Source organism: Triticum aestivum, chromosome 5A, assembly GCF_018294505.1.
Source record: "Triticum aestivum cultivar Chinese Spring chromosome 5A, IWGSC CS RefSeq v2.1, whole genome shotgun sequence".
Classification (NCBI taxonomy): domain Eukaryota; kingdom Viridiplantae; phylum Streptophyta; class Magnoliopsida; order Poales; family Poaceae; genus Triticum; species Triticum aestivum.
The window spans coordinates 331,876,208-331,887,599 of NC_057806.1; the positions used below are offsets into that span (position 1 = coordinate 331,876,208).

At 45.3% G+C, this 11,392-nt stretch overlaps 2 protein-coding genes across 2 annotated transcripts; one reads left to right on the forward strand and one right to left on the reverse strand.

Moving 5' to 3' along the window:
• The first annotated feature begins 3,366 nt into the window (after nt 1-3,366).
• Nucleotides 3,367-6,747, forward strand: LOC123103220 (asparagine synthetase [glutamine-hydrolyzing]). Its single transcript, XM_044524732.1, has 12 exons — nt 3,367-3,784; nt 3,862-3,957; nt 4,295-4,436; nt 4,578-4,768; nt 4,849-5,010; nt 5,091-5,171; nt 5,253-5,474; nt 5,543-5,677; nt 5,793-5,873; nt 5,960-6,046; nt 6,163-6,270; nt 6,367-6,747. The coding sequence occupies exons 1-12, from the start codon at nt 3,566-3,568 to the stop codon at nt 6,598-6,600; spliced, it is 1,758 nt and encodes a 585-aa protein (XP_044380667.1). The 5' UTR covers nt 3,367-3,565; the 3' UTR covers nt 6,601-6,747.
• A 554-nt stretch (nt 6,748-7,301) lies between these two features.
• On the reverse strand, nt 7,302-10,677 carry LOC123103221 (cytokinesis protein sepA). The gene is made up of 3 exons (XM_044524733.1): nt 9,793-10,677; nt 7,915-7,985; nt 7,302-7,808 (listed from the first exon to the last, which is right to left on the reverse strand). Exons 1-3 carry the CDS (start codon nt 10,552-10,554, stop codon nt 7,724-7,726), a joined length of 918 nt encoding a protein of 305 aa, XP_044380668.1. The 5' UTR covers nt 10,555-10,677; the 3' UTR covers nt 7,302-7,723.
• Between the last annotated feature and the right edge of the window lie 715 nt (nt 10,678-11,392).

Genomic DNA, 11,392 nt, shown 5'->3' on the forward strand with positions numbered 1-11,392 from the left:
GATCCGATCCGGTTCCCCCGGCGCGCGCATGTACAATTGCTCCACGTCGACCCCGTGCACAAATTTCCTCCTTTTCTGCGGGAAAAATCGACCCGTGCATCACAACTGCGCATACTCCTCGCCAAAGCGGGGGAAAAAAAGAGAACAATCGCACATGCATGCATCGTGTGCGGGTGCGTGTGAGGGGTCTGCCTATCCTTATCCATAACCCCATCCATCCAGCCATCCGTGTCTCCCTGCCCTATGGAGGCACACCACACGTAAAGTATGTACGTGTCAGCACGTGGGCGCAAGTGGATGGGAGACGCGAGGAAACGGGAACGCGCGCGCACCAGATGAGATTAGACTTGCTGATGTGTATCCGTCTGTAACGACGGCGACGTCCTCCCCTCTTGTCTTGCTATTATTGCCTTTGTTTATTAATTCTTCGTTCATCGTCGTGATGGTCGACCGATCCATCGATTTGATTAGCTCAACTTGGATCGGTGAGTTCGTCTCTGCCTTTTCTTTTTCGTCCACCCAACGAGCCAAGTCTAACGACGTGAAAAAAAGCTAACTTTTCTCTAAAACCTCAACATAAAAATGAACCCAATCTAAAATATTTCATAAAATAGCCCTTTTTTATATGACGCACGGGGCTTGGGCATCATGGTAGAGAGCATGACGCTCCGGGCTAGGGCGCCATGGTAGCGACATCTAGCATGACGCTCTGGCCGAGGGTGCCATGCCAAATAGCATGGCGTCCTAACCCGAGGCGTCATGCTATCTAGCATGGCGCTCTAGACCCGGACGTCATGTAAAAGGGACTTCGTGAAATATTTTCAGATTGATGTCATTTTGTGTTCAAGTTTTGGAAAAGGACCAGTCTTATCCATTTTCACGTCTAACGCGACCTGTCACTCTTCCTTCTTTTGCTCGACCATCCATTCCGGCCCGACGTCAAAAACTCTCATGAGATGGCCCAAGTTTTATTGGACCGCATTATCTGACAAATGTATCTTGGGAGTATTTTTCTCAACGAACGTCAAATTTGTCATGCCAAACTAACTAAAAATGCCATGACAACTTTGTGGGATTTGTCATGATCGAAGACGAAACTTGTCATGTTATGCAAAACAAAGAGTAGAAATACTATCATGATTTACATGAAAAAAAATGTCGTTCATTCAAACAGACAGTTTTGAAGGCATTCGTTGGGAGGTCCAAAAAAATCTGACGTTCACCAGGTATCATTCACCTAAATTCGTGGGGAAGATGATCCAATTACCGAAGCTTAGAACAAAACTCCAAAGCGCTCTATTCTCCACAACTAATGATTTATTTACCAACAATTAGTTGTGCTCTGCACTACAATGGGTGCATAACATATTTTAGTAAGTTAATGCGATTGCATACCAGATAGTGAAAGAATAATCGTATTTATTACTCTAGTTATTATAGCTTACCAAAGAGAACAAGATTTGGTTTAGCATCCCCCTTTCCCCACCCTAGCCATCATCGAAGATCTTCACGCCACTCCCTTGGCCTCTATCCTCTCTCCCGTCCGGTGATCTTCGTCTCGGACCCCTCCTCTCTCTTTCACCCGGCGACCTTGTTGAGGGCTAGCTGAGTGAAGACCAATCGCTTTCATTGTTCTTAGTTTTAATAGGTCCTTATTCTCCTTGTTTTTTTCCTTAGAAGCATCGGCAGGGTGGTGGCGGCGATGGCGTGTTGGATTGGAATGACATCTCTCCGGCTCTCCATACCTCTAAGACCTCCAATTCGACACCGACGAAGGTCCTGCGAGGATAGGTCTTGCCAGATCTGTTGTCACTGCAAGGGTATGTCTTGTCCAGATCTGTTGCCACTCTTTAGATCTTGGCACTTTGTGCCAATCAAGGAAAATAGTTGAGTAGCTCTTGGTGCGGCAACTTCGACCTCTTTTTTTCATTTGTTTTTGGGCATGGTATGATTTCTCTAACACTCTCAATTGGTGGTGAAGGATCACAAGTCTGTGTTGCGTCGGGTAATGTCCCAACCGTTGTTCCTTCAACGCTTATCTTGTTTCCAGAGGCAAGTGACTAATGCAGTCTTCAAAGCCTGGTATGGCAAGTACATTTGCAGGTGAATTTTCCAAGCTCATGCGGTTGATGTACAATTGAAGAAAAAGACGGTAAGTATGGTTTTCAGTGCAATATTTTTTGGGTCATTTTGTGCTTAGTCATCTTTCCATTTTTATTAGATATTGTTTTCCTTGATGATTACCATATACTCCCACCGCCCGGAATTGATAGATATCGTTCGATTTGAACGTCAAGTAATTCCGTACAGAGGATGGTAACCTTTCGGAGGTGCAACTCGAAGCCTTTTCCATTGATAAGCTAGCGAAACACAAATATGGATTTTCCTAGTAGATATATATGCCGAAGCCTTTTCCGTTCTCTCTAGCTTTCCTTTTTCAGTTCACAAAACCAAAATGAACAAGAAGCAAGCTTGTTTCATGCCTAGCAAAGAGCCTGAATGAGTAGCGGTGGCACATGCAGCTCCAGAATGCAGAGTGGATACAAGTTTTTGCAAGGACTGGGCACGTAGCAATAGAGCCAAGAGCAGCTATTGCTAGCCACAGTCACGCACATGAACCGCTCATGTCGACACTCGTACCAATAATGCCGGGCGGAGGACGAACATGTCCTCCCTACTACGTAAGCCATGGGCAGCATAGCATATTCATTCAAGGAGATCCGGATCACCCAACGAGATGCACCCCTTACATACAGATAACAAGTACTCCCTCCGTCCGAAAATAGTTGTCATCAAAAAGAATAAAAGGGAATGTATCTAGATGTATTTTAGTTCTAGATACATCTCTTTTCATCCATTTTGATGACAACTATTTTCGGACGGAGGGAGTACTTCCTCCTTCCATCTATATAGGGCCTAATGTGTTTTTCAAGACAGACTTTGACTATTGACAAGATTAATAGCACATAAGATGTATACTATAAAAATTATAATATTGGAAGCTCCTTTGACATACGAATTTGAAGGTATGCTTTGTGTAAGTTGCATGTCAAATATTGTTACTCGAACGTTTGGTCAAAGTTAGCCTCGAAAAACGCATTAGGCCCTATATAGATGGAAGAAGGGAGTAAAATGTTCTCCCATAAGAAATTTCCTCATTTTGTATATACCACCAGAATAATAACAAAATGCAGAGTAAGAAAGATGAAGAAAAACAATAATGCGTTGCACGATGCAAAACCAGCAAGGAACACTTAGCAATATATAAACTAATCAATAATGCATGGAGATGGCAAGGCGGTCAGGATCAGATGAGTCATCGCAACAGCCCAAAGGAAAAGGAAAAGATGGAATAGAATACATACATGTGATGATACACCATGCAACATGCTACTGGTCTACCGCGGCGCCCCGCTACTCTACGCTCCTCACTCTCAGCTCGGCTCAGCTTCTTGGCAGCCTATAAATAGATGCTCTTGTGCAACTCATCCGGCACACCCATCCTCTTTCAGAAGCACAGAGAGAGATCTTCTAGCTACACACTGTTGCCGTCGATCCAGCAAAAATGTGCGGCATACTGGCGGTGCTGGGCTGCGCCGATGACACCCAGGGGAAGAGAGTGCGCGTGCTCGAGCTCTCGCGCAGGCTCAAGCACCGCGGCCCCGACTGGAGCGGCATGCACCAGGTCGGCGACTGCTACCTCTCCCACCAGCGCCTCGCCATCATCGACCCTGCCTCTGGCGACCAGCCCCTCTACAACGAGGACAAGTCCATCGTCGTCACTGTACGTTTGCTTTTGTGTGTATATCTCTGCCGCTATTGTAGCTTGGTTCTTTCTGCTAAAACAAGTACTCCTTGCAGGTGAATGGAGAGATCTACAACCATGAACAGCTCCGGGCGCAGCTCTCCTCCCACACGTTCAGGACAGGCAGCGACTGCGAGGTCATCGCGCACCTGGTCAGTCACCTACATGACAACATTCAAATGTCAACTCTCCTCTTCGTCCTCCTCAACAACAATTACTAGTCATGATATCATTTATAAGATATATGGTGCGCCAAGTTGCGAGACACTAACATATCTATCACATGTCAAAAAACCACCTCTGGTGTGGGAAAGACACGAATAACACCAGAATGACATTTGCTACATATGTAGTCCTTTCACGAGGGACCACCGTAAACAGAGAAATGACTCCATGTCACCGATAAACGAGAAAAAGAAGACAATTAACAATACTGGAAATATACGTGATTGACAAGTGGATGCATAACTTAATTTTACCATTGTATAGTACGAGGAGCACGGGGAGAACTTCATCGACATGCTGGATGGTGTCTTCTCCTTCGTCTTGCTCGACACACGCGACAACAGCTTCATTGCTGCCCGTGATGCCATTGGCGTCACACCCCTGTATATTGGCTGGGGAATTGATGGTAAGTCAATGTTAAATTTTATTCAACAATGTGACACGATGCCTGCCCTCAGACAATCTTGTCACGCAATAGTAATACTACCTAGTCAAGAACAAGTAAAATCTGTCTAACATTACCTGCTCATGTTCTGCAAATTGCCAGGGTCGGTGTGGATATCATCAGAGATGAAGGGCCTGAATGATGATTGTGAGCACTTTGAGATCTTTCCTCCTGGCCATCTCTACTCCAGCAAGCAGGGAGGCTTCAAGAGATGGTACAACCCACCTTGGTTCTCCGAGGTCATTCCTTCAGTGCCATATGATCCACTTGCTCTCAGGAAGGCTTTTGAAAAGGTCAGACAAGACCATTGCCTGAAACTCAAAAATAACAATTTTAAGATCCACCATGGTCTAACTGTGTAGTCTTCTTTCAGGCTGTCATCAAGAGGCTTATGACGGACGTTCCATTCGGTGTTCTACTCTCTGGTGGCCTAGACTCATCATTGGTTGCAGCCGTTACAGTTCGTCACCTGGCAGGGACAAAGGCTGCAAAGCGCTGGGGGACTAAGCTTCATTCTTTTTGTGTCGGACTTGAGGTATGGAACTGAAAAAGATCAACAATGACTGTAACCTTTAGCAGATTTCCAACAAATTGCACCACAATATTATTACGCAGGGGTCACCTGATCTGAAGGCCGCAAAGGAGGTAGCCAATTACCTGGGGACCATGCACCATGAGTTCACCTTCACTGTTCAGGTAGCAAGCATGAGCAGCCGCATGCTTCATCTGTTGACCATACCAGACTAGTTGTTGTACTAACAGCACAAAGCATTGCAGGACGGCATTGATGCAATTGAGGATGTGATTTATCACACCGAAACATATGATGTGACGACAATCAGGGCAAGCACGCCAATGTTCCTGATGTCACGCAAGATCAAGTCACTTGGCGTCAAGATGGTCATCTCTGGTGAGGGTTCCGATGAGATTTTCGGAGGGTACCTCTACTTCCACAAGGCACCCAACAAAGAGGAGCTCCACCGTGAGACATGTCAAAAGGTGAATAAGAAAGAAATTTTCAGAAAAATGGCAGATTCAGACACCCTGACATAATGATTACACTGTAGATCAAAGCTCTGCATCAGTACGATTGCTTGAGGGCCAACAAGGCAACATCTGCATGGGGACTCGAAGCACGTGTGCCATTCCTGGACAAGGAGTTTATCAATGAGGCAATGAGCATAGATCCTGAGTGGAAGATGGTATGCTCAAGCTCAAACCTTACGAATCTAGAAATTTGAGAAAGAGCATACCATATTGTTGTAAAATGTCTTCCTAGTTTCTACTTTTAGACAATTACTATATCTGATGTTACAGATCCGACCTGATCTTGGAAGAATTGAGAAGTGGGTGCTGAGGAAAGCATTTGATGACGAGGAGCAACCATTCCTGCCAAAGGTAACAGTTTTTAATTCAAGTTTCTGCTACATCAATATGTTAATAGAGCAGTGGAGTTAACAGTTTCTATTGTGTGGCAATTGCAGCACATTCTGTACAGGCAGAAAGAGCAGTTCAGTGATGGTGTTGGCTATAGCTGGATTGATGGCCTAAAGGCTCACGCAGAATCAAATGTAAAAACATTGCTGCCTCTCATGTTCAACACGTCACTGTTATGCGTAAAATTGTAGTGAAATTCAGTTATTTGTAAAATGGTATAATTACACGAGATGTAAAATTATTGATGCAGGTGACCGATAAGATGATGTCAAATGCAAAGTTCATCTACCCGCACAACACCCCGACTACAAAAGAGGCCTACTGTTACAGGATGATATTTGAGAGGTTCTTCCCCCAGGTGAGCAAATAAAACAGCAAGAACATGAAACAGAAAACTCACTTTTCCATAGGAATAACTATGTTGATGCAAGCATATCCGTTGCTCTTGTGCCAGAACTCGGCGATCCTGACGGTGCCAGGCGGGCCAAGCGTTGCATGCAGCACGGCAAAGGCGGTAGAGTGGGATGCTCAGTGGTCGGGGAACCTGGATCCCTCAGGGAGAGCAGCACTTGGAGTCCATCTCTCGGCCTATGAACAGGAGCATCTCCCAGCAACCATCTTGACAGGAACCAGCAAGAAGCCGAGGATGATCGAGGTTGCAGCGCCTGGTGTCGCAATTGAGAGTTGATGGTGTCCTGTCCTGCTTGCCGTTTCTGATAAGAAATAAGATGTACCTGGTCTTGCCATTAGAGTGGTGCAGACCTAAGGTTTGAGTGAAGATTGTGCATTAATGTATCTATTGTTCTTATGAAATCGGAGACCGGATGATTTCTAATCCTTTTCTGGCAACTTCCATCAAAACATTATTGCATGATGGTTATTATTTGACATAAACGGCTACATCTAACCAACTTGAAAGGATTACAAAGTTGCAATATTAGCTACAATAGTCCAAAGAGGTCATAGTTAGCATGATAAAACAAGATCTTTTTCTGAATACAAAGCGGTATGAACTGAACAGAGGAGTAGCCTACCTACATTTAGAACAAAACTACCACTAAAAAAAGATGTTGAATTGAACAGTGAGTAATAAATTCATTTGACCTCTTATATTAGATCACTTGTTTACAACCAACATGTCTAATCCTTCTCCAACAAAACTTACTTTTAATACAGCATGGCAATTAAGGCCATATTTGGAATGCTGAAAGGTTTCGCAGGTTCTGTGAGGAGAATTGACCTTCTCCAGGTGAATTTCATGCATTCTGAATGCGCCTTTATGTGTATGTCAATGATTATATAGAAAAAAATTGACATCTTCTTTCTCCAAAAGTAAACATCACTATTGCAAGATATCCCATCAAGATGGGAGGCTTGGACAAAATAAACTCGCACCAGAAGTAACAACATTTTGCCCCCAGTCAATTCTTTATAACTTACAGGCAACAGTTTGCCGATAGTAGCAACTGAACTTGTACAATAAGTCAATAACTGAGCTAACGGTATAAACATCATCTACTCCATCCATTAAAATAGATCAAACCCATACCTAATGCCACATTAGCTAGCACCGGTATGTAGACGAAGTTGCAAAAGTTCATCTTCGAACATGAAATTATTGCAGGTTCCAACTTAAGATACCATGAATGATGCGAATCATTATATCTAGTAGGGACCAATGAAGACATCAACAGATGAAGAGGATAACACAAACTTAATGAGTTTGCTAAATTTGTTAATCCCAAAGTAATGAAAATATGTTGCTATGCGATTCCTGGCTTCATGCCTTCATTTCTGTTTTAAAGCCACCTTCAAGGCTGGCTACAGGTACTTGAACTTGGTAACTGAAGAATAGGTGCACTTTGGGCTATTGGTACTGGTTCGCAGCTTCTTGGTCTGCATTGTTCACGTAAAAGAAATTTTCTTTAGCATCTAAAGGCAACTCAATGGTTTGTGCTTACAACAAAAAAGCATCCGAACACCAGAGAAATGATCAGGTTACCTTTTTGGTGCTTCAATGGCAGCATCATCCGGTACCTTAATCAGAATTCCACTACTAGGATGAATGTTTCCCTGGAGTACACATGCATCAAGCAAAGCCTTAGAAAAAAATGCATCCTCAATCCATTGCATTTTCAATGTAACAATAGTAGTACATCATAGGGCTACTAATACACTTTCATTCACTATCGTACTATCTTAACACGTAGATTAACCACAAAGCTTATCTCGTGCTCAACAGATTTTGGTTTTCCCATGAGGCAGCCACAATACCAAATGGCAAATCTGATGACAGCTGCTAAGTACAACGAAAGTAATAACTAAACTAAAATTTGTTTCTTTTCCTAAAGAACCATGCAGCACATCTTTACTCAGGATGCAGGCGGAAGCGGACGTCCGCGAGCCCGTTTCGTCCGCGCCGCCAAAAGCACCTAAATGGCTTTGCGGACAAGCCGCTAAACACGACACGAGCAGCCACAGTAGCGAATTGAAGCATCAGGCATGCTGCTGTTCACCACAGCCGCCGGCGCCCAGCATTAGCACACAAAAATGATATTATCGCTTTGGGCCTGTATGTCTACATGAGCCTGTATGTTTACTTGGGTTGAGCTTCAGCTAGTCGACAACTCTAACCGCAGGTGCTAGATACAAGCTGTACTGTTCTTATCAGCTAGTCTGACTATGCGGATGTCCGCATGTGCCCCCCAGGCATAGCAGGCTGTCAAAACTGAAGGACGCAGGCCAGGCCACTGCTAATCAAGCGATTAGAGTTGCGGACGTCGCGTCCGCGTCCGCCTGCATCCTGACATCTTAGTGCTTTTTTATTGGGAGACCAAAGTTGTGACTGATATCCCCTTTTATCAACAGTGAGTCAGAGATTAAGCCATTCTTTTTTTCCTCGGCCACAACATACAAAAATCTAAGAAAAAAGGTAAACTATCTGATTCAACTTCAAAGAACAGTTATCAAAAATTAAGATTAAGCAAGTGAACAGATGTGCTTCTTTAAAGGAACATTCTCGCCGTGAAACCAACACATAATATATGCATCTCCTGCTTGGCGTAACAGAAGAAACTACACTAGACTCTGTTTGACATGATAACATAATCCAGCATAAGAGAAAACACTCAACAAAAGAAATGTTTCACAATCCAGGGCCGGAAACACCAAATACGCGCGACATCCAACCCACCCCAACTAGTAACTACAGTCATAATCCATTAACCCATGTGGCTTCTATCTTTGCCCACCGAAATACACAGGGTGACTTCCCAAAAATGTCTAACGACACAAGCACTGCCCTTGAAGTAGGATAACTACCAAACCAACGGACTTGTATGATTTATAAACACATATGGAGTTACCGAAGCACGTCAATATATCAAATTATCCCAGGAACTGCTGAATTCCGCATGTCTCTACATATGTGTGCAGGCTCAGATATATACAGCTAAGCATGCACAGGTCGCACATAGAGACACAAGCAAATGAGTATGGAGCCTTAAACAACGGCATTAGAACTTTAGAACACCTAATAAGATCTACTACAAAGTTAGTATAAAGTTGAGTCATCTATTTTGGAACGGAGGGTGTAGTAACAACTGAATCTGCCATCTCTAACTATACAGGGCACAATTTCTGTCAAGTATCAGCATCAATATCGACATTACGATCCTATCATGCGCAAACTTGAACATGAATAGAATCCATGATCTGAGCATGTATATAGTTTGGCAATCGTTAGAAGCATCCTGCAATTTAGTGTGAATGCAGACTTACTGGATGGTAGACACCAACCCTCCGAACAGATAAATATATGATCTTGTCCAATGCAGGGACAAGCAAATTAAACAGTACACAAAACATGAAGAGTACTCACCGGCAAGGCAGCGCCTTTCCCCTTCTTTTTATCTCTCAGTACCTTGGCAACAAGGCCGGCCCTCCTCTTGCCCTTGCTGAGATCCTCAGTTTCTGAGATCTCGGAGTGCTTCCTGTCGCTGATCTTCCAGTTGGCGCCCCTGCGGACGAGCACCTTGGCGGCCTTCCACCCGTCGGTGCTGGTGTCGATGACGGTGACCTCCGTCCTGGAGCGCCTCTCCCCGTGCTCAGCACCGGCATCCCTATCGGCCCGGCGGCGCTTCCTGGCCTTGGCCTTGTCTTTGTCGTCCTTGTTGGCGGACTTGACGTTGGGGCGAGGGCGGGGTCGGTACTGCTTGCGGAAGGGCTTGAGGGGGCGATTGGATCGCGGGGCCGAGGGGACGGCGAAAATTTCGGAGATGACGCCGGAGAGCGGCTGCGGCGACGGCGGCGGCGACGGCGGCGGCGGCGAATGGTTGTTGTTGGTATCGCTAGGGTTTGGGGGGGCGGGGTTGCGGGGTGGCTTGGGGATAGACTTGGGATTAGGGGGCGGGTCTTGGGGGTTGGTGGCGGCGGCGTCGCGGTCGGACGGCGGCGGCGGAGGGGGGACAGGCGGAGGAGGAGAGGGAGGGGGCGGCTGGATTCGGCCGTAGAGGAGGTCATCGATTTGGAGGTGGGAGGGGAAGGAGAGGCCGCCCTTGGTGTGGAGGCGGTGGAGCCATGACGGCGTTTTGTTGTTGCTGCTGCTCTCGGCCACGGAGAGCACCCAGTGGCAGCACGGCATTCTTCCCCCTTCTCCGATCAGCCGTGGCCGCCGCCGGGATGTGGGGGAAGCAGGAAGAAGGTTCTGAGATATACCAGGACTAAGGAGCGGATGTCCGTTTCATACTGGACTGGCTTTCGCTTACGGAAGATATGGTTAGTGAGCGCATTGGTAAAAAGGAGTATATGCAATATTTTTTAGGGGTTGCCAACACTTTTATTGCGCGATATAAACACCCATAGGAATACAAGTTGGGTCATAGGGATTACCAAGCCACAAATGATGACCCTAATCAAGCAAAGCGGCATATTCGACAAAACTAGAGCTTCAAAATTTGAAGCTCAACCTTCGAACCCAACCGAACAACTATCAAAATAGCTAGACCTAAGAATAAACTCCTTAATGATGGGCAAGTAAGAGACACTGGAACCATCTTTGACATTGTCCATGTTTTGCTTCCAATAACCATCTTAGTCATTATCAAATTCTTCGTGAGTGTGAGTGCCTTCCTGCATGCAAGAGCCCCCAGTGATATCGGATACTTCATGCCAGGGTAGACAATTGTCGATGATCCAAGATAAATCCCATTGGCGCATCTGCATATTGTCGCCGCTACACCTCCATCGCCACCATGGGCTAGATCACCATCAACATAAATTTTAACATGATCGACTGGGGTGGCTTCCAACCAGTGGCGGAGCTAGACTGGAAATGCTGGAGGGGCAAAAGGCAAATATATCTATCTCTGAGGGTGCCAAAGACTATACTTCTTCTAACTAAGCACCTTCAATAAAAAATTCTTCGGACATTTTGCTAAGGTTGGGGGATTATGGCCCATGCACGAGTACATATAGCTCCA